Raw genomic sequence first — 24,086 nt, 5'->3', positions numbered from 1 at the left:
TTACGTGCCAGGAAAATCGACAATACTACGCTACTGTAAAATTAAGCATCTCTCACAAAATTTGAATTTTTAAATGGTGTCAAATTACCATTCCGATAATCCAGTGCATGCCATAGTACTGCAGGCTTCTATTTCAGTAACCCTTTCATTCTTGATCGACGAGCCTCGTCTAATCGCATCTTTTTCAGTTGAGTTTCAGTACGTGAAATTTTCTGTCGTTACACAATATCCAAACGCCTTGGAGGGAATGAATGCCTTTTTACTACCACTTGAAGATACTGTTTGGGTCGGAGTTTTAGTCTCGTGTGTGGTAATAAGTATTGTCGCACAGCTAGGTAAGCATTGCACAGGCCTACTCGCGACAATTAAAGCTTTTGGCTTAGACGCCTTAAATGTGACGGTAATTCTTTTGGGGCAAGTAAATTCAGACAGTATGAAAATATTTAACAAGAGGGCATATGGTATTCCTATAACCTTAGTCTGGATATTTTTTGGGGGTAACGTTATCATGGACAATCTGTATAATGGATCAATATTCTCTTATTTGAGTGCCACAAAACCTCCAATCGTTCCGAGACGTTTGGCCGACCTGATCGATAGTAATATTCCAATTATAACTCTGAGCAGTTTCAAACACTATAATTCGGCATTAAAAGCTCTCACTGCTATTTATGTGGATAGATGGAAAACAGCAAATCTATCCACCCAACTATTCATCCAATTGGACTCGAAACTGGTTTTTATTAATGTGTATGTGTCATATGTAAAATTTATGAAGACAGTTTTAACCTTAGGAGTACCAACGAGTACGGTGGACAGAAGTCAAACCTATGCAATTTTGGATATTAGCTCCGAGTTTAACGTTTACACCGATCTGGTTAAAACACATGGGAGTCGTTTAGTTATTGATGCCTTGGAAGACACACCGTTCGTTCTTGTAACGGTTGATGTTGGTTACAGAAACTGTTTACATGGACTATTTGCAAGAAAGCTTGACCAATTGAAAGCTTCTGGAATTGAGTTTAAATGGGCGAAACTCGAGCGAATGATTAGTGTGGCATACGTGTCAAGATGGATCGGATATCCAGACAATTTAACTGGGTATCATTTGGAAAATACTGGATCAATTTCGTCACTAAGCAAGGAAGACCCGGTTTCAATTAAAATGGTGGAATCAATTTTTATTTTATGCTCGATTCTTCAGGTTGTTTCGTTCATTAGTTTCGCTATAGAGTTTAGACACAAACTAATACCTGTTTTAAAGTGTATTGTCCTTAAAATTGTGGATTGGTATAAGTGTGAACTATTTTCAATTTAACGAAGCATTTAGATATATATGCAAAAACTGTTTCCCGTACGTTCGGGTAACATGAATCTTTTCTGTAATCTCATGAAGTTAAAAGCGCCAATTATTACGGAATGCCATGATTTGAGTTAAAATTTATGAAATCAATAGCACATGTGTTTATGTTGTAGTGCATGCGTATGGATACATCTGTCCCAATTAATTCATCATTATTTCGAAAAATTACACAAAAATGTAATTTATTCAGAATATGCATACATACAAAATAAAACCACAGAACAGGCTGTTTACAAGTTTTGTTAGCTAATTATGTACCGCTCCTCTTCGCTTCTATGACATAACAATTTTTCCAATTTTGTAAATGAAGGACGACGGCCTGCATCAATATTCCAGCAGGGAAGCATGACTTCTATAAATTAGAAACAATAAAGTGTTACAAACCAGACGAGCAAAGTGATGAAATCTATCTGCTTACAATATTATACAATCTTATCTTGTTAGTTTATTGCGAAATTTATCTACCTGTATAAATTTTGCCTCCATACTTTAGCTGTTTCAGCGCATACCCATCCATTAGCAGATTTACAAAGTTTCCATTCCACTCCACTTCTGCCCATGGGGTTTCCCCGAAGGTGTAAAATTCCCAGAGGAGCACGCCGAACGACCAGACGTCTGATTTAATAGAGAATTTTAAATCTCGGAGGACTTCTATTGCCATATTTCTCCATGGGAAAACCTGCCAATAAGAGAGATGAGCACGTTGATAAATTGATATTTTTTTACAGTATTTACACTCTTAAAAATAATGGTGAAAAGTAAATGCACTTTGCATTCTTGAGTAAACTGTCCTAAATCTAGATTAATGTTAACTTGATAAAGAGTAAAGTTTACTCTGGATGTTGTATATTTTACTTAATACCGAATTCAGAGAGCATTTACTTCTAAGACGCATAACATTATTTTTAAAAGTGTAAGCCTTTTTTGTAATCAGTGGTTTACGTACAGATTGCTCTGGATGAGTGTATTCTTCGTACTGATATAATTTCAGTGACATTCCAAAATCGGACAGCTTTGCGTTTTCTTGCCCATCTAGCAGCACATTTCTTGCTGAAAGGTCGCCATGGATTATCTGATGGGTAATCAAGTCATGAAAAATCTAATTAGCACAATCTTATAAGGAAATGATGTGATAAACTACATTTCTCGATTCCAGAAACTTCATGGCATCCACGACTTGACGACCCCATTTTTCCAGAGCTTCCAAAGTTTCCGAGGTCACATTTCCCGGGAAACTATAATCGTTTCTTATATCATCCAGGTAACCTTTGACCGTTCCTCTTGCACAGTATTGCAACACGATTCCGATTTGATACGAATAATTGGAGTAATGCCACGCAATCCCGTGGAAACCAACCAGGTTTTTGTTTTCATGGGATGACGAGGATGATAACAAGGTTAAAACTTGGAGCTCTTTTTGCAGAGCGGTGGCATCTTTTAGCATTGATTTGAAATCTGTGATGAATTTTATAGCGACGATTTCTGATTTTGGGAGGATCATATCTGCTTTGTACACTTTTCCGAAGAATCCTTCGCCCAGGTAGTTGTCGTCGTATTGATCTAAAAAAGGTTAATGAATGAGTCAAAAAAATTTTAGAAATTTCAACCCTATTATTTTATGAATATCGTTTATAATTTTGTCAAAAAACTTTGGATTTTGTAATTGCCGATTTTTACATCTTAAAACATTTTCCATACCACATTTAACTTTAACCACTCGGATTTCCTCTTCGTCCACAAACTTTTCAAAATTCCGGTGAAAATGATCAATTTCCAAGGATTCGTTTCGCCTTTTGAAATAGTTGATGTAAATAAACCAAAGTCGGTAGCAAAAAATGAACATGAAGATCTGGATTGGAAACGTCATCCCAGGTTTGTCAGAAATTCCGGCAGGTTTGCTCAAAATCACTTGTCTCTTGTAGTCGGAAACAAGTTCAAATGCTTTTCCGGTTAAGTCGTTTACGTATGTGATGCAGACGAATCGTGTCAGCAGCTTTGGACATTTCTACAGGAAAGATAGAACGTTATAAATTATAAGAGATTAATAATTTCGCGTAGTTTCTATTTCGTTTTTGAGATACAAACAGTGGAGAAGTTGAGCAAAAATATTTTTTTGACCGTAATTTTGGTTCTAGTTGGTTCGCCTATGATACATTTACGATCAAAATTACAATAAAAATGACAAAAATTTCTCCAACGCAACCTCTCTATTGTTGAAATTATGTAAGTACTTACGTTTTTATAAGATCGGTGGAACATGAAGGCTAAAAACATTCGTGCTACTTCACTAGCTACCCTTGGAACAGTAAATGGGAGGAAATCTAAAAAAAATATCAAATTTTAACTTGCTAAGGAGCCACTCTTGTTCATTAGAGAGGTTAAGCAGAAGTAGATATTTATGACGGTGATCGTAATTTAATTGCACACAGTCAAAATTGTTTGTGGATGTAACACCAAAAAGTTATAAATTAGTAAAATTATAATTTTTATATAAAGACGTGTATATAAGCAAAATTACAATCGTATTCGCAAAATACTACTCTTGCGCAACCTCTCTAATAGAGGCTGCGTCATTTTCCCTTGGTCCTCTTCCGTACCATAAAATTTAACACCAACTTGTGTAAATTGTGCAATGAAGATGTGCGACAAAGCTATCATAGCGTAACCCTGGAACGTGAATTAGCAGAATTTGTTAATTTGCAAGCACATTTGTAAACTTTATAAAAACGTTTTTTTACATAAGTAACCCAGAAATGCCAGGTAATCAGCTTCATGACATGAACCCCTATAGTTCTTGATGTTGGCGGATACCCGACCCTTGTACGGATCAAGTCGTAATAAATTTTCAGGAGGACGCCCAAATTAAAAGATGTAATTCCAAAACAAAAATTTAGCCCGGGAGTTAACCCCAATTTTTTTGGGATGATTTGCTCCCACCAAACTTTGTAGTGCAGTAAAGCCCAAAAAATTGAAGGAATCGTGAAGAAGAATACTTGATAAAGTAAAACGAATCGCTCCGATCTCTGCAAAATTAGGTTTCCATTGCTGATAAAAAAAACATTTGCATAAAAATGTGTACAAATTTTGAAAAATAGAAAAAATACCCGCCAAATTAGTAATGTACAAGTATTTCCCAAAATCAGGATTGTCAAGAAAACAATGATTGAGTATTTGATTATTATAGTTTTATTCTTCCCGTTATCCTGGAAAGCATTATTTTCAACAGAGCACATGATGCAGACGGCCTGAAAATTTGGAAATTACACTCTTAAAAATTATGTTATTTTTCTGAAGTGGTAATTGTATATTAAGAGAACTATGCTAAATACACAGTACACTCTTCACCAGGTTACCGTTACTATTGAGTTTGCAACTCTGGCTTAACAAAAAATTTAAAATAAACAGTTTAGTTTTTTGTGCATAAATGTAGCATAATTTTTAAGAGTGTATGTATGTATATTACTAGTTACGTACATAAAAATAATTTTTGGTTATGTACAATGCAGTAATTTGTAAAATCCGTTAGATGTATTATAATTTCGCAAAATTTTATCAAAAAACTGGCGCCCTTAGTCCCAACAAGTTTGCATAAATTGGCAAGCTAATTTTCAGCAGAAATATGCAAATATGTATGTACCTATGTATGAGTAAAATTTTGTAAAATTGTGTTAATTTGCAGAATTTTACCAATTTTACAATGATATTTCTCAAGAACAGTGAATTTCCTTGGTACATATTTTCAGAAAATGCACGTGTTTTAAAAATAAAATCTTTTACCGGATGTAGAATCAAATGCAGGTAAATTAATGATTCCACTACCCGAATATTAGAAAGCATGGTGACCTGGTGTGACTACATTTTGCACGAGTGAATAAACTACTGGGATTTGGATGAGGAAAATAAAGTCAGGAAATATAATTGTGGTTTTGTTTAGAGGAAATTGCACGTATTTAACTGTAAATTCTTACATTTTAATATGCGCAAATTAGTTTACACCACAAATTTCCTGTACAAGATGACCACACCGTTTAGTTTAGTTTATCCATTTTTGTTGAGAAATAAATGTTTGAAAAGGACATTTGAAATAAAAATAACTTTTGCAGGCATAAAGCAAAACTTGTTCAAACATCTCTCGGTTTATTATCGTTGAATAAATAGCCTTATAAAGACAATTAACAATTAATCTTATAAGATTACTCTATATGTAAGCCCCTGTTAAGACGGGCTTATAGGCCACATAGTTAAATCTAATTTTAGCAGTATTTACATACACACATGACCCTGGTAACGATTCTAATAATTAGGCTATTCCATACTTAATACATATTTAATCACATACTTTACATATTTAATAAAGAGAAATAGTAAATGCATACTCTTTTCAAACGGGTAAAATTATTTTTGGCAAGATTCAATTTTGTCTTATTACCCTGCACACTTTAAATATAAATAAGTAAAATTTAAGCAAAAACTCTATTATGTACATTGAGAAATTGCACACGGTAAAATCCCAAAATTTATTTAATTATTTATTTATTTATTAAATGTAATAAATTTATTTAAAAATTTTGGTTAAGTTTTGTACAGCGACTTAACCGTTAATAAATAAATAAATATCTCCTACGAGAAATATTTAGTTTTCTTCTTAATTAAAATCCATTCCTGTCCAACTCGTCCACGAATATTTTCACCACGACACTGAAATATACTAGGATGACAGTAACTTCCGGAAATGGGGATAATTGCAACGGCGTGGTCGGTTTGTCCACCAATGACCATGGTCATGAACAGGATTGTGATCCCGGTCGCCAGAATGAACAGCGACGCAGTAGTCCAGATCAACCAGGGAAAAACGAAGCGACGATTTTGCTGCACATAAAAAAAAATTATGAAAATTATCTAAACATTGCATTTGTTAAAACTGTGATAAAGAAATTAAAAATTGAAAAACATATTAAATTTATATTTTTAGAAAAAAAAGTTTTTATCGTTGAATGAAATTCTCTTGGGTATTTGTGGTAAAATTTCTTCGAGCTAAAAAAAATTACTTCTCACTTGGTTTGCAAATATTTATGAACTAAACAAAGTAATACATATGTATGTATCTGCTTTTTTATATCTAAAAGCTTAATGTATATTGGAAATATTCATGCAAAACCTGAAAACTAAGAAATATATATTTATATAGGTATGTGACAATGTGCAAACATATTTTGAAACCTATGTACACATGTCACTTATTTACCGGAACTAGGGAATAGTTTGACCTTCGGTCGTCATAAAAATCAAGTTTTTGAAAATAAATAAATACCCTGCGTGTTGTTATATATTTCAAATACCTTTCGATATCCGTGCACCAGGAGGCAGGATAAAATCACGTACACAGTAGACATCAAAATTTGGACGAAATCGAACCTGATGCGAAAAATACCTGCAAAATTGTGAAACCCGTTTATGCATATTTTTATATTTTGTATGTGTACATTGATGCAGAAATTTAAGCCAAAAGAACTTAATAATCCCGTAGTAACAAAAATTTGAGTTGGAACTAACGATTTTTCTGGAATGTTGGGTCTTGAATTTGATCCGGGGAATTTATCAGAATGTTAACATCGATCAAGTTATGAATAATTGATCCAATTCCGCACACCTGAGAAAAATTTTGGTAAATTTCACTCTTCGAAATATACTGTTGCATTAATATCAAGCGTTATTCATGCATATATGCATGACTACCAAAGTGTAATTGATACGTAAAAATAGTCTAAAAATCTTAGTAAAATGGTATCGAATCATCAGCCGACCGGAGTGCAGGTATTTATGACTTCACGGGGCACGGTAATAACGGGCATTACCTTATATCAATGAAGTATTTGAACCGTTATGGTGATGAAAACTTACCATTTAGAATCAAACTATTACCAGTCGGGCAAATTTGTACGTTCCTACCTATAAAATTTTTATACCACGTGGGAGCAAGTTTAAAACCGAGAAATCAATACCAATGCGTGGCTATATCAGATTTCTGAGAGTGTAGAAGCTTGAGAAAACGTTGTTTTATAAGAAATCATGTAAATTAGATAAGTATCCACTTACAATGTTCAAAACCCCGATGATAAAGCTGCCCTGTGCCGTGTGGCAACCCGCTGTTGACGGCATTTTTGCACAGGTTTTGACCCAAAACTTTTTTATATTATGTACGATGTGAGTGTATGTGTTGGTATGTTAGTTTGCGAGTTAAGGAAATGCGTGACGTTTCTTGTTCTCGTGGCGAAGATGAAGTGAGTCCTTGCAAAAACATGCGTATCTTTGTATGACACATGTGAACGACTTTGTTTATTAATGAAAAATAAACCGTCGCAAACGCACATAAGAAAGTAGCTTCAGACTCACTTCACCCCAACCATTCCCACGACAGACGGACAAAGTCTTTGCATAAAGTAGCTGAAGCTACTTAATATTTAATATACATACTTTAGTAACCAACCATTCCTCAAGTGTTGAAATATTTGTTGGTTTCAATACGAGTCACTTTACTTACGAAACATAATGGGCCTTACATAATGCACGTGTCAAAGGGTTTTGACCCTTACCCCACTAGTGCGACCTATATACCCTTTGTTATTATTAATATTGGGGTGTCTTTACCCCTGCACCTGCTCACGTCAAATCGACCACGTGCTTTTTGCACAGTCCCAAAGCAAAGCTTTAAGAAAGAGGGATTAGATTTAACTACCGTGGAAGAGTCAGGTTTCAGATTGCAGGAACCAGGCTGGAATTATAGAGTTGGCATTAATGTTTGTGCCCGTGGTGAAATTAAAGACTGCTTTTACACTCTCAATAATTTGCTGTGATTATTTCAGTAGTTACCAATACATACGTGGGACGATTAAGTAATTTGTACAAAGTTGATACAAGTGTGCACTTTATTTGGGTGATTAGATATCAATATTTCTTTGACGAGAAATAAATTTGGGAATGATGTTCGGAAAATTTGGGATGATACATATAAACCCGAACTATTTAGAGATGATGAGTAAGCTAAGCGTGCCCATGACGAATGAAGAGCAATGCCCTTACGACGATATGTAAGCAAATATGGGCTTTCAATCGTGCTAGAATGATAAAATGGTGCAAATATGTAAATTATCTTAATTATATTTAATATTTAATATTTATATTTAATACATATATTACTGGGTTTACATATTTCTGAAATTTACCACTTTCAATTTCTTATGATAATAAGAAACTTAGGGAAATTAAAGGTTAGAAAATTTCATTCTGGCCAGAACCAAGTTTATGCAAAATGGGAATAGAAGGAAAATCTACTTTAGATTATAAATGTGTTACACAGTAACCAATTACGTAGATGTGTAGTAGTTTTAGAAAATATGCAGGTATCGTGGGAACTTTAAGCTATGTACATGTTGAGAGAGAAAGGTATCAATTTTGTCGTGTAGATGGAGAAAGTATGCAGGAATGAGGAAGAGAGAGAGAAAGAAAAAAAGGGAATTTGGGAAAGGCCAGACTTTTTGAATACGTTTTTTTACCAAAGAGGAAACTCGGGTTGGTTGATTTAAATACCATATGTTGAGAAAAGTGACAAAATTTGACTCTACGAATGACCAGGGACATAAAAATTCGGATGGAAATACTGCTAGATATGTCCTCAATACCGTCCTGAAAGTGAGAGGGTGTCTTTGAAGGGAACTGTGCCGAAAGTAAACAGAGTACCGACTAGATGGAGAACCTGACGGTAATTTTAAACAATGCAGATAGTACGAGAGGAGGCAGGTGTCTGAGAAATTGGGAAAGGTGAGATTTTGTAGAAAATAGTTCCAATACATTACTGATAGAAGGGAAACTTGGTGGAGAAACCGGAGCGGAGTAAGTGGAGAAAGTAAGATGTACGATGCACTTTTAGGGGTTGGGGATATGTACATCGGGATGTGCTTTCCCCATGGTTTCCTTCCACCTTGTCTCTGCTGCTGCATTTCATAACATATATAACATATAGAGTGTGTCCAGAAAGTTTCTCCCTATTAACCACTAATGAATTTTATTACCTGACAAAAACAGGGAGATAGAATTGTTCAAACTGCTATATTTTTTGAAAGTACCGTAATTTGGTGTGCATAATCCGGCCTTCTTCACCATTTCCACCATTCATGCCTTAAAACTGTGGTGTAAAATGCGTGGTTCTTACGAAACCAACCAGGGACCGGAATTTCAAAGTCGTGTTTCGGCCTTGTCATGGATGCCACACCCTTCAAATTTTTTTTCCTACATCACGAATTTTGTGGATTGAATTGTCAATGCCATGAAATCTAGCTCTTATCTGTGAATATGCGCTTATCGTCGTCTTCCGCAGGGGTCCAAATAGTCGAAAATCTGTGCTTTTAACCAGTTTTGCGAAGTTTAACTCATATCACATGGGTTAAAAAGCATTTTATCCTGACCCTTGTATGTCTGACAACCTTCCTTTGTCATTCTGGGTTAGTCCCAAAAGTAGTTATCAAAGTATTACCATTTTTCTGAAAGTGTTGCTTTGCAAGATTTAGGCTCGCTCAGATTTCATACCAAAACTTTGCGATTTCCTTAAAATTATTTATGTAAGTTAGCATTTTTTTGATGGTGAGAGTGTCCTCGAACTATCTGAACTGCGTTTGGGTATAAAATATTTTTTATCGCTCCGAAATCTTAACATCTTTCAGATTTTTGGATTTTCACTTAAATCGATCCCCTGCATAGGATACTGCCAAGATACTCAATTCCTTGTGCATGGGAAAAGGCTTCACCTTTGGTATTGTATTGGAAAAATAATTGCACGACAAAACTCAAAGATGTTAAAACTATCAACGAAAAACGGGCGGAAAATCCATAGGGAGAAACTTTCTGGACACCCTCTATCCGGTGATGATAAATTCTTATGCGTCTATAATACAGCGAAAATAGGCCAAGCTTTCACTACTTTGTTTAGCCTTAGCATTTGCGCGGGTGTCCTTGTAAAATGAAGGTGAATCAATTTTATACTGAAACCAGGGTATCACCTGGTATAGTGCGTGATTCCAAAAGTAAAACTAGATAAAATCCAAAACTCGAATTTGAGTTATTACGGATGGAGTTTCAGGCGCAAATTTTTACTAAATGAATTGAAGGTTTAGCACACTATCAATTTATATTGTGAATAATCTTACATATTATGTACATAGCATTATTTCTGAATTCGCGATTTATTGAATTACATTTACCATTAAGGTTGGATCACTACATAATTCCACGAAGTGTGTATTCTTAGAGTAGATTTGAGATAAAGTAGAAACCGTACTTGCTCTCGAGACTAGCCATCAGAAATTTTGTAATGTGGCATTTTGCTGGATGAATTCAAATCCAAACAAATCATGGGTCTAAAAATTGCAATATGTTCGCTGAGAATCCTTATATTATGGGATCGTACTTATTCCGAGGGAAATGTACATACGTCGCAGCATCATAACCTTGAAAATGTATATCAATTACATATCTCTACCTGGAAAATAAGTGCGTCTCACTTTTCTCAAGTTCCACTTTCATTGGAAGAACGTGCCCTTGAACTGTATTTAAGAGATTTGAATGCGAGGCTGGATATGCATGGAGGTAGAATGTAAAGGGTTGATGTTAGCGAGGGTTGCAGACAAATATCTTCTCAACGTTGTGACGACTTGAAAGTGAGGGCGAGTCGTTACAACTGCTAATTAATTATGATACCAACAATTAGGTTTTGTTAATGGAAACTGGTGAAGAGCAATTTAGAAAGCATAGGTGGAAATTTAATTACCTGAGAAAAGAGTTGTCAAGACTACAGATGTTACTCTCAACTCTCAATTTTTACATTTATATAAAAAGGGCCGTGTGCAGGTGTAACACATTCGTACGTTCCCAAATGTATGGACAGACATCCAATGACTTATTGTTAGTCCAACTGCTCGGTCGGTCAACATAAATTCTTGAATATAAGTACTATGACAAATCTTATTTTCGATCCTTGACACGACGTGGCCACGCTTTAATCACGTGGATATAATGGAATTGATCTCTTAGCTATATTGCAACATTTTTGAAACCCATACAAAGAAGCAATTCTAGTCGTATTAATATCTTAGATAAGGTGGGAAGCGATGAGCTTTGGTATATATGTATGTAGTTAGTAGTAGGAACATATTTAGATGCTTATACAGATACTTGTGGTGTCGAATTGTAAAGATATGCGAATATGTACGAACCATACAGATGTCAGGTCTTAGGCGTACAGTTTTACGTAAAACTTGAGTGCGTGCAGTCTCCAAGGAGATGCTCTGCTAGGAATGTAAAAATAGGGTGGTCATGATTTTTTCACGTGACAAGCAGTGTTTTGCTAGAAGTCCTCGTGCTATATAGTAAGTAATTCGCTTAACAAAAGGGTGGCAATTAGTAATTAGCAATTTTGGCCAAAACTGACTGCAATTAGCTAAAAATATCATCATCCGAGCAAATGTGAAAGTTAGATAGTATAAATCCCGATTTAAAATTTGAACGGCAGCAAAACTTTATGCAAAGTGATTTATGAAAACAGAAAAATGTGCATATGTAGATGTAGCAGAATGAAACCTATAGAAATTTTTTGTATGATTATTTTTTTTTATTGTGCAGAATACAATAATCGTACTTTTGTGGATTACTTAAGGGCGTGGGGGAAGTTGCTAAGAAATCACGTCAACTTTGACGATAAAATTCAGCAATGCACAAGAGGGCAGATTTTTCAAATTATGTTTAATGGTTAATCATATCTTTAGATTTTACTTAAGTTTTTTTTGACGATCTGCCCTCTTGTGCAGTGGAGATATCGGGTCATAAAGTGGGCACAAATTGGCTTAGAATTGCAAAATTGATGGCATGAATTGCATTTTGAGTATCCATGGAACAAAAGAAAACAACTTTTTTCAAAAACTTGAGGGATTTGAGGGAAACGTTTCCAAAACCAGTGACCAAACCAAAGCTTTTGAACGTGAGCGTGCCATAGGAACGATGTCAATTAATTGTGGTCGTAACCTAACAGATCGATAATATTCTTGGATCCCTAGCAATTATTGTTGCTAACATAAAATCAATTTTCGAAAAGTAAATCTTCCCCCGGGCCCTTAAGTATGTAATACATATGTAAATACTTATCTGTATATAAATATATAAAATACGTACAATATATTATTTAAATTAACCAAATTTAGACAACATATTTTAAAAAATAAATTAAAGTTACAAATTCATCATAAAAATTTCAATTTTTCAAAAGAGTCGAGTAATTCTTTTTGGATTTCATAAATAATCAAACAATTATGCCAAACTCTGCCTTCACACACATACACGAGACACACTTCCAATAATCCATACCTAAATATCCTCCTAAAAACAATGTTACCCTTTGAAAAGTGTCTCCTCAATGCTACAAAGTCTAAATTAGGTAAACTATACTATGACAAATCTAGAGTAACGTTAACTTCATGGAGGATAAAGTTTACCCTGGATTTAGTATATGTATATATCTACATAGTTATTTAATTTAAAATTGAGAGCATTAAATACATACAAAACTACACACAAAACTTAGTGTGCATTTCCTCTTCAAAACGTTAAATTATTCTTAAGAATGTTCCATTTACAGACTTTCCTTACCCTTCATAAATACCTAAATATGGCAATGTTTTCATATCCATTAATAAATAAAGATTTGCAACAAAACATATTTAGTATTTCTCTTAATAAGAAGTCATTCCCTCCAACTCATGGACGAATTTCTTCACCACAACGATGAAATATGCCTGGATGACGAAGTAGCTTCCGGAAATGGCGAGAATCACACCCGCGTCGTCGGCTTGTCCACCCAGGACCATGGTTAAAAGTAGGATGGTAATTCCGGTAGCCAGGATGGTAAGCGACACGCTGCTCCAAATTAACCAGGGCATGATGAGGCGATAATTTTGCTGCAAAATGTACGCACAAATTTTATCAAATTACGAAAACGTACACTCTTTCGAAAAATCTAGAATTCTATGTATGGACTTTTTGGTATTCAATTTTTTTGACCAAATAAAGTTTCGTCTCACATTGTAAGTATTTGCAAAATATGTATTAAAAAGATTTGAACGATTTGCGCATATTTCAAATAATGGCGGGCATATATATCTAAAAATCTAGAAATATGACCAAATTTATAAATTTATAATCTCCTAAAAATATCTTAAAATTTTTCAAAAAAATATGTTTAAATTTTTAACATGTACAAGATTTGTTCAACACACTCATAAAGTCGTCATCGAATGTGAAAGTTTAAAATAAAATGCATATCCTTCCTCTGGTCATTTGCATATTTATTACGTGTATCGTATTTAAATACCTTCCGATAGCCATGTACCATCAGGCATGATAGGATCACGTGCACACCGGTCATGAAGATCTGGACAAAGTCAAATCTGATGCGGAAAATTCCTGCAAAATTGTGGATATTTTTTTATTAAAAAAATCAGAAAAATATGAGCTACTAAAACACATAATTAATTTCTCATTAATTAAAATTTGAGTTGGAACTAACGATCTTGTTGGAACTTTGGGTCTGTAGTTCGATCCGGATAATTCATCATGATATTGAGGTCGATCGAGTTATGGATAATTGAGGCAATTCCGCAAATCTGAGAATAATTTGAGAAATTAAACTCTTAAAAATGCGATATTAAAATTATACCAAGCGATATTCATGTGGGACACTACCAAAGTAGTATTAATATGTAGGTAATACTATCTTTTTCGTAATAAAATTTGAAATAAATAAATGGAAAATGGGAAATTGGTAAATGGTAAATTTTACCGTTCTTGTCACCAAATTTACACACCGTCTTAATTTTGATACCAACTGGAAGCAACTTTAATACCAATCAGTCAAAATCTGCCTTACTATACCAGATTTCTAATTTTGTATAAGTCTTGATAAAGTATGGCTAAAAAGAAATTACGCAAATTAAATACTTACAATATGCAAAAGTCCAATGATAAGGGTGCCACGTGCCACAGTACACCATCCCCCGTAACAAATTGCTGACGACATTTTTTGCACAAAAATTAATTTTCGTTGCCAAAAATTAGTTGGTGGCTATACAATAATTGTGGTAGTGAAATATTTCCTGAAGTTGCGAACGTTTCGTTATAATATGCATGAGAAATATGTGACGTTTCCTGGTCTCGTGGTGAAGGCGAAGTGAGTCCCTGAAAAATCCGGTATGATTGATATATCGCGAAAAGTTAAGTGTTAAGGGTCCTCCACAAATTATGTTACTCGAAGGGATTGAGAAGCTTGAAGAATAATTTAAATAAATATTTGCATAGACAAATATCCAAACACATACAAATATTTGCAAAATATTTGCAACTCTTCACTAGCACACAAACGGTTTAGCGAAATATAAAGCTTAATTATTTGGAAGGCTTCAAAATATATGGATGCTCGTGACTTCTTGTCAAAAAGCCGTGCCGAATTTGACATAGGATGATTAGCGATTTTTTTGCACACGATAAAGTGAATGCACTAGCGCATATTTACTCGCATATTCTTCCTTTTTCATAGTAAGATTATGAGTACATATACATAAATACATATGTATGCAAATGAGGGGTAAACATGTCAATTATATTTAATTGTTTTCGATACGTGACACATAAGTACGCAGAGATTTAAGCGACGAGAAAGATGGATTAGATTTAATTGCCGTGAAAGCGTCGGGTTTCAGATGGCTGGAGCCAGGCCAGACTGGAATTGTTTTGGGTTAGCGAGTTGGAAGCCGAAATGCATAATAGGCACGATTTAGTTTCAGATTCATGACTGGTTACTTATGTACACTCTAAATAATGCGATGCAATTAAATATAATCAATTACATACATAGGTAGAAAAACTTGGTTTCCGAGCAACGTTTTGGCAATATCAAGTTGATACATTGAACTTATGTAAATGAGTTTTTGTTTTTAGAGACATTTGAAACAAACTGGGAAACGATATTCGGAACCATAACAATGCTACATAGATATAACCATAAATTATTAAGTGATGATGAGTAAGCTAAGCGTTCATGAAAACGATTAGGTAGCGGACTTATTTATCAGGATATTAGATATACATGTGTAAATGTAGAGTGTATGTACATGTTTATGTGCATATTTAACCTACTATATAATCGCGACGATATGTATATATGTAAATACATGCTAATATGGCTTTGGAATCGTGCTACAATGATGCAATTGGGCAGATAAATCGTTTTTGACATGCGAAAATCTTAATTGTTTTAATTTAATTTATATTTCTAGAGTTTACCTTACATATTAGTAAAATTTGTGGATGAACGTAATAAAATTTCTTTTAGTACATAACCATATTTTCGCAACGCGAGTAGGAGGGAAAGTAGAGCGCTGCAGAGTACATAATATACCCCGAAAATTGATAAAGCATACAGGAATTGTGATAACAGAAAGGAATTCTGCCTAGTAGATGGAGAAAGTACTTTTGTATGTATCCAAGAGTAGTGATTTGTTAAAATGGGAAATTTGGGGAAGATGAGATTCGTGGAATAAGTTTCCTGTCAAAGTCGAAATTCGTGTTGGCATAAGAGATGTACACTCTCACCAATCTGTCGATACAGCCAGTAATCAGTAATACTTATTATTATTACCAGAGCTTTGACATTGGGGGCTGGGGGGGGATTTAGCCTCTGAATGAATGTCGCCCTCTGGTAATAAATTATTACTGAAGCGGTAGAATTCCATGGTACTTCCCCCGGTAACAAAGGTATCGTAAAATTATTGAGGGTGAGGAGAAAGTTGGAGAATTGGGAAACACGCACACATTACGATGGAAATATTTCCAAGATTTTGTGCAGTTCTTGTACATACATATGTATAGTATTTATGACACGATGGAGAAAGTGGAGGGGAGAAATTGCACAGGTCTGGGTTAGGATGCACTGATCATGCTTTCTCCATGGTTCCCTTCCCCCTTCGTCTTTTCTTCGTAAAGTAGCACATAGCTCGGATACATAGATACTTATTGGTATTAATATACTTACATAGGTATGTATGTAGATATATACATACATATGAATGCATGGAGTAGATTGGAATTATCTAAATAAATAGATTGCATTCCCAACTTTCACCATTTTCACCTCCCTATAGCTAACGTTGCAAAGTGAACCTTTATTATCTATGATAGATTTTCATGGAACTTGGAAATTGACCAATTGACCAATTGACCAATTTTTATCCTTGTTTCCGAAAGTATTTATAAGATCTCGTTTATGTAGGTTTGATGAGATTTATCCAATTTGACTTGCTTAATTTTAATTTGAGTAATGTTTTTATTTTGAATCATTTAGTTAGCATTTGTTAAATTAATTAGATCTTAAAAAATGCAAGTTTTCATAAGACAGTTATTAATAGATTTGAGTGAAACAAACCTTTGTACATACATATTTAGAGCAATTATGGTCAAATTTTAGTTAAATATACATACATAATTTCATGTTCGTGTGGAGAAACGAAATACAAATATATGTACGGTATTTGGCACCACAATTAGTTACATATGATTTATAACTCGTCTCTATATGCAAATTCATTCAAAAGTTTATATTTAAAAATTATTCTACTTATGTAGTTGGTCGGTGAGTTTTTGAATGGTAAGTACATACATATGTACATACATATTTTTATGTTTATGTTTCAACTATGGAGACAAAGGAACTCTGCAGAAAGTTGACAGACTGCCGGCCAGATGGAGAACGGGAGAGTAATTTTTAGAAAAACAGATATTGCGAGAAGAGGGTGGGGTGAGAAATTGGCAAAGTTGAGATTTTGTATAAAATGGTTCCAATAAACCCATTTCTGGACAAAGGGTAACGTAAAATGTGACTGCTCAAAGAATCCTTGTAAAAAACAGATAATATTGGCATGGTTCGACACTCCTAAAAATAATGTTACCCTTTTGAAAAGTAGGTGCAGTCTCAATTTTAAATTAAGTATACCATACTAAATCCAGAGTAACGTAGCAAAGTGTAAAGTCTGCTCTGAATTTTACAGAATTTACTTTATCTATGTATGTATGCCGAATTGAAACTGAATTTTGTTTCAAGAAAGGTAATATTATGTTAAGAGTGAAGGCTAGATTTTTGTTTCCACGCTGCATGTACATATATGTACATACATACTTGTTTGCTTGTGAGATAGTGGAGAAAGTAGTGGGGAGAAAGTGGAGAAACTGAGATGTGTGAGACTCCTATAGGGGTTGACGATACATCGGGATGTGCTTTCCCCATGGTTTCTTTCTACCTTGTCTCTGCTGCTGCATTTCATAACATGGATCCGATTATGATATATTCTTTCATATGCATGCAAGTATGTATTACTCAGATTGAAGGTGAGTTAAACTTTCACTACTTTAACCTTGGCGAGGCTGACCTTGTAAAACGAAGGTGAATCAATTTTATTTGCTGAAATCTGGGAATCACGTGATGTGTTAGTGTTTGTATTTATGTTGCCAATAGCAATTTGGTTTGTTCGTGGGTTTTCAAGCGTAAATTTGTTCACGACAAGTATAATTTATATATTAATAATACAAAATTTGATTTATTAATAGATAATGATGTTAAATAAGAATATTTTTGGGTTCTACAATTTGTTAAATACCATTTCACATAAAAGCTTGATCACCATCAGGAAACTAACTTGGTTTGAGTTTAAGTGAAAGTCGTGCTTTCCCTCGAAAATCGCCATCAGTTAGGATCCAGGAGTTTGAATACATGTTTTATGGCTGGGTGAATTCATATCTAAAAAATATAAGGGTTCAGAACGTCCAAAGCTTGGAATGTGTTGGCTGGGGGAAAGTGAGAATCCCGCAATGAGAGAATTGTTGAGAGAAAACTACGTCGCAAAATGACAACCTTGAAGACATGTATCAATTACATATCTCTACTTGGAAAACAAGTAGGTCTCATTCTTCCTCAGATTGAAAATAATTCGAAGAATTTGCCCTTGGAATTGAACTTAAGAGATATGACTGTTGTTCAGCATACATGTGTGCGTAGGTTGGGCGTAGGGGTGGATGTTTGTGAGGGTTTTGGTTATGTGCTCAAAGGAGGGATGCCTTAAAAAGTGAGAACTCCTAATTAAGGCTGACATTAACAATTAAACTGGATGAATTGGAAAGGTTGAATAGAAATGTGGAAATCAGAGGTAGAAATTTAATTACCCGAGAAAAGAGTTGACATTTTTATCTTAATTACAGATATTTTCTGCTTGTGCTAAAAGGCACGTGCATAGAATCTGTTACAAATTTGATACTAGGTTCATAACTGTCAACGCGTCTAAGGTCAAGCTTAATGTGTGAGAATATATATTTACGTAGCTCGCCTTGATCAGCACAAATTGTATTTTTCATCCTCGATACGACATGGCCACGCTCTGATCACGCTGACATGCATACAGATTTAAGAATGTGTGTATGTAACTGATACCTGAATTTTGTACAATTGTGGAAGCCGAACAAAGAAGCAATTTTCTAGTGGGATTCATTTCTGAGATGTGGTAAAACGCGATATGGGAAATGACAAGACAGATAGACAAGCAAGTGGTTATATGGAATGACAAAGATATGTAGGTATAGGCACTGTATAGGGCTGTACGTCGTACGCGTACAAGTTTACGTTAGAACTGCGTGCGTGCAGTCTCCAGGGAGATCAATCTATGTAAAAATAGGGTGGTCATGATTTTATCACGTGGTGAAGTAGTGTATCATTCGCTCTCCTCGTGCTCTAAGAGTAAATAATTCGATTAAAAGAAGGTGAGAAATTATATTTCAATTAGTCAAAAATGTTGTTGATTATTGTGAAATTCGTATGTTTTGAATTCCTACAAATTTGAACGAACTAGTGCTTTCATGCAGAAATTTTGTATGCTTTTCTCCAAAAGACGGTGACTTGTTCAGACAGCTATGCATAACTGTACATGCAAAATTATGCATTACCGTTCTGCAGAATAAAACCGGTTGAAATTTTCAACATGATTGTGTAAAAATTATCGAAATACGATATATATATCAAGCTTTTATCCATTACTGCATAATTATACGCCGTTATTTCTATTCGGGAACCAGTAGTACTTGAATGCGGAACTTATTTCTTCCATCTTCTCGTCGCCATGACAATGACGATTTACTGATCAGTTGATACGATGCAAATATTCATTAATCTAAACGTGAACGGTGTTGTTATGAATGCATTAAACCTGACATCTTTCATCTCTCCGTACATATTTTATGCAAGACCCCTGAACTGCACTATGTGACTTGACCTGTGTACAAATTTATGCCCAGCGCACATCAGGGTTTTCTCGCATCCTAGCAATTTCTATGACGTAGGTGATCTTGAAAATTGAAGCGTATATAAAGCGCCCGACGCCGAACCGAATTCGCTACTTTTTTCCAGCCTTCCATAACTTATTGAAAAGCAAATTCAAAATGCACGCCATAATGAAAATGTTATCCAAAGTGATCAGCATTATTTCCGGGCTGGTTAACATTCTCATGATTTTGGTCGTGTGGCAGACCCGGAGGAAAAAGTGAGTCCACATATTTTTTTAAAAATTTATCCCTGCAAATTATAATTATAAATACACTCTTAAAAATCCAGTATTAAACAATATCTAGCATTATCAACGTATGATTGTAACAAAGTGTTATTTGTAAGTAAGACCATCGCGGTATTAAAGTTTACAAAATCGACAGAAAATTTTTACCAACCGAACGGTAGGTTCACATATGTATTGATTTGGTAAAAATTTCTACCGAATTGGTAGTTCTTTGCTTCTCAGTAGTAAATTTTTCGCTACCACACCAATATTAAACAGTAATTCCAGTAATTACTACCAGTGCCGGATGAGTTGTTCTCTTTACAAATTTCGATTTATTTACTTCGGTCAGTAATAATTTATTATCAATTTTCTAAGATTGCAAATGGTTTCGTTTTGTTACCAGGACTAGGACCATTTTAATGGCGAACTGGTCAATTTTGACCTGCCTAGCTGCAATTGTTGGGATATTTGAGTACGAAAATACTCCAAGATTTGTCTATGGACCGGGAACTTGTCATTTTATGGAATTTCTGAAAAGTTAGTAAAGCGGTCGCATTTTTAAATATTAATTAACTAATTTTCATGCATTTACATATGTGTGTATGTACATATACGCAAATTTCACTGTTTGCAGATTTGATCTTGAACATGGTCCCGTTAAACGTGTATGTCATCGTGTACGAGATGTCGTGGCAGTTGGGACCACGCAATGGGATCCTGCTCGCGAAAAAGATACTTTCGCAGTGCTACGCGATTGCAACGATTGGCGCGTTCGGAACGATTTTCATGACGGAATATGAAGAAGGAGAGGACGATGTAGACGAGTGTGTTAAGGTGACTGATTTGAAGATAAAGGCCAAAAAGCATGCACTTTTAAAAATAATTGATGACATTTCCTTCTGAAAAGTAAATGCCATCAATATAAAATATTTAGTATCGTTCATCTAATATACAATTCAGATTGGATTTATTGTTCAAAGGGTTGCTTGATTTTTAAGAGTGCATACCATACATCATGTCATGAATTAAGACCTCGCATTTGTCTGTTACGTATTTATAAACATTAACATTTTATTGTAACAGGTACCCCTTTGGAATAGTGTTAAGGCGACGGTGAGTTTTGAAACTGTGCGCGCCCTCGCTTTCCACGTGGTTATCCCAGTCCTCATTGCAACCGGTAAGTTTAATGTATTTTATCCTGGATATCATTTTAAAATCGTATGAATGTACGGCTTCTGAATTATGATTGAAATATACAAAAATTGTCAGTTTGTCAGTTATTTTGCAAAGATTTAATTGAATCGTGCTAAATTACGAGTTACGTAATTTTACGCGATTTTTTTTGTTATTTGTTTCTTTTTGGATGATACAATGAGTAAAATGCTTCGAAAAGATCTTAATGAGCTAAAAGTTCGGTTAAATTATTATTTTTAGTTCTGAACGAATCCCGTGTTAAGATGAAGTTCCTTCGAACATTGCAGGTAACTATGGGAACGAAATACATACATACTTAAAATAGGCGTAAATTTAGTCAATATTTTCTTTGTTTGTTCATAGGATCAGCACGCCGGCCCGACCCTTGTGGACGGCAAGCTTCGCCGGGTCCGCTGGTTTTTCGGGTATTCCACCATTTTCGCCCTGATTTGGATATCGTTCGGAATTTTTCTCGCCTGGCATCGCGTCCACGTGCGCGTCACGCCAGACTACACCTTCTCCGAACGTACCTCCATCCTGATCAACTTGAGCATCTGCACTTTCTACGTGTACGTCTCTATGGGACCGATGATTGTGCTGTGGTCGGGCGATGTCAATATGTGGGAGAGGCTGACAAACCTGTTTGCACGATCGGGAACAGCACCCCCACCACAGAATGGACAACCAATCCAGGTTGTCATGTAACGGGTGGTGTGCAACATTTGGGGAGAAAATTTTCAAAATTATTTTATTGGTATAAATATTTTGATTGAATTTCGATGAAAGATTAACGATTATCAAGGTTAACGATTATGTATATATGTAGCTTACAATGTAAAAATGTGCTAAAGTTACATATGTTGGTGCATATGTATGATATTCTGATAATCTGGAATCGATTATTTATATACGTATAAGTAATCCAAATAATTGCTAAAAACCATAGCTATCTTTCTTACGTGTTGGTTTTGATTAAAGATATTCTCCTTCTGTACAATATGTACTGCAAATAATGAATATGAAATTAATACAGATAGATATTTATGAAACAGTTGTTGTTAAACTTTGGGTGTAAAAATTGTAATCAGATGGCATTGACCATTATCAAAAATAGACCCGGTAAATACGTTATGAATGCACTGGGCACTTAATTATCTGAAAAAGTAGAGTTTTCGGTAAAAGTAGAAATGTACCGGGTAACCAATTATACCTTATATAAATAGTTTATTTTGTAAATTTTGAATAACAAGTTTGCAAAAATTTAGTCTGTTCTTTTTACCTTATACAATTCGTTTTAATGATGCATTATGTAGCTTAATTATTATGTGGCTAGATTTAATTACATACATGCATACCTAAGTAGAATTTGATTCGGCAATATAACAGAACAGAAGATGTTGATAACTACTTAGCAATTGCTAATATGCATTTGCAGATATTTATTGTTGTAAATTTCCTGATGTTGTGAGAAGAGTCATTCCACCGATGTGGAGAACATTGTGTAGAGGAAGGTATTGGTTAATATATAATACTTAAATTAATAAAGTGGGTAATTAAAAAGTCTGTATCAGGGTCTATAGAAACAGAGCCTAAGTGAGTAGCTGCGGGATGGGTAGCTTCCCCAGGGCCGGGCCCCGAAGGGGCCGGGCCATACGTGCTTACTTAAAAATTTGCATAAAAAAATTATGATTTCTTTTAATAGCTTGGCTACATCTAGTTTTTGCGAATTCCTGTTAGGATACAAGTTCCACGAACAACGAGGTTTTCGGGAAACAGCCCACTTCACAATTTTGGCATTCTTACTTATTTAACAATTGTCTTGTTCATCTATTATTCTTGACGCTTGTTAAAGTACATGTGCAGTACCGGTACATGAATCGGAATCAGAGCTCCACGTCGGTGAAATATCGGCCGTAGCCGATATTTTTACCTTAATTCTCAGTCAATAATTGCAACAAATATATTTATTTAACTTTGCAATATGAAATATCAAGCCGTTACTCAAGTATTGAACGGATCATTTTTAATGTGTTCAATTACCACAATAAGCAGCTCCATATTTTTTAACTGGTGACAATGGGAGAATTTTGCTTCGTGACAGAATTTTAAAAACATTTCTCCACCAAAACCATTCGGATTTTCGAATGTTGGCGCAACTTCTAAAATTACGAAGTTGTATTTTTCAAGCTAGATTGAATTTTCCAGGCTAAATTTTTCAGATGTGCACTTTCAAAATGGTTTTTATGTACATGTTTCTGGGTTTAGCAAAATCCCAAGACTTTTGATTAGCCTAATTTACAATTTCCAAACAAAGTATTGAAATCACATAACTAAATATATTGAAATTCCATAACTTGAATTTCCAGTACTTTATATGCCTTAAAACAACCTCTATAACTGAATCCATCAGACACGGAATTTCATAACTAATGAATTCATTGATATGCAAAAATCCATCAAAATAGTTACTGTTCAGGTATCCCTTGCTCTTCTAATCAATGGTAAACCATACAATCATAATCTAGAAGTGCACAGTAGTAGAAATCGGAGACACCAAGGAATTTTGCAACCACTTCACTGTCATAAATCTGGTATACTCGGGCTGGTATTGATTTCTCGTTATTATAAAGTTGCTACCGCTTGGTATTAAAATCATACCGGTCTGTGATAATTTCCTACCGACATTGTAAAACTTTAATAACGAACTGTTATGTGTTACACCGTATTACTTATCAACACCACTTTGGTAGAATCATACATTTATGATAGCCTGGTAATGAATATTTGATTTTATTTGGATATTGGATTTCTAAGAGTGTTCGAAACAAAATTTGTTAACCAAA

At 34.7% G+C, this 24,086-nt stretch overlaps 2 protein-coding genes across 2 annotated transcripts; both read right to left on the bottom strand.

The window, feature by feature from the left end:
* Positions 1-1,528: 1,528 nt before the first annotated feature.
* Positions 1,529-5,229, bottom strand: LOC110855204 (insulin receptor-related protein). The gene is made up of 10 exons (XM_035856164.1): positions 5,141-5,229; positions 4,468-4,608; positions 4,102-4,386; positions 3,961-4,030; positions 3,599-3,684; positions 3,062-3,368; positions 2,505-2,923; positions 2,310-2,435; positions 1,829-2,042; positions 1,529-1,715 (listed from the first exon to the last, which is right to left on the bottom strand). The coding sequence occupies exons 1-10, from the start codon at positions 5,198-5,200 to the stop codon at positions 1,606-1,608; spliced, it is 1,818 nt and encodes a 605-aa protein (XP_035712057.1). The 5' UTR covers positions 5,201-5,229; the 3' UTR covers positions 1,529-1,605.
* Positions 5,230-12,567: 7,338 nt separating this feature from the next.
* Positions 12,568-14,613, bottom strand: LOC118437108. Its single transcript, XM_035855903.1, has 4 exons — positions 14,406-14,613; positions 13,971-14,067; positions 13,776-13,867; positions 12,568-13,362 (listed from the first exon to the last, which is right to left on the bottom strand). The coding sequence occupies exons 1-4, from the start codon at positions 14,478-14,480 to the stop codon at positions 13,138-13,140; spliced, it is 489 nt and encodes a 162-aa protein (XP_035711796.1). The 5' UTR covers positions 14,481-14,613; the 3' UTR covers positions 12,568-13,137.
* Between the last annotated feature and the right edge of the window lie 9,473 nt (positions 14,614-24,086).

The sequence above is a fragment of the Folsomia candida genome, unplaced genomic scaffold (genome assembly GCF_002217175.1).
Source record: "Folsomia candida strain VU population unplaced genomic scaffold, ASM221717v1 Fcan01_Sc012, whole genome shotgun sequence".
NCBI lineage: Eukaryota > Metazoa > Arthropoda > Collembola > Entomobryomorpha > Isotomidae > Folsomia > Folsomia candida.
Note: the sequence above shows the minus strand (reverse complement) of the source record. Positions and strands in the feature narration are given on the sequence as shown.

Coding starts and splice junctions, on each gene's coding strand:
- LOC110855204 (XM_035856164.1), bottom strand. CDS start 5,200: ATGCTTTCTAATATTCGGGTAGTGGAATCATTAATTTACCTGCATTTG. Junction 2,436..2,504: donor AGTTTCTGGAATCGAGAAAT/GTAGTTTATCAC, acceptor ATTACCCATCAG/ATAATCCATGGCGACCTTTC. Junction 2,043..2,309: donor ACACTCATCCAGAGCAATCT/GTACGTAAACCA, acceptor TCTTATTGGCAG/GTTTTCCCATGGAGAAATAT.
- LOC118437108 (XM_035855903.1), bottom strand. CDS start 14,480: ATGTCGTCAGCAATTTGTTACGGGGGATGGTGTACTGTGGCACGTGGC. Junction 14,068..14,405: donor TCATTGGACTTTTGCATATT/GTAAGTATTTAA, acceptor AATTATTCTCAG/ATTTGCGGAATTGCCTCAAT. Junction 13,363..13,775: donor TGGTACATGGCTATCGGAAG/GTATTTAAATAC, acceptor TACATTTTGCAG/CAAAATTATCGCCTCATCAT.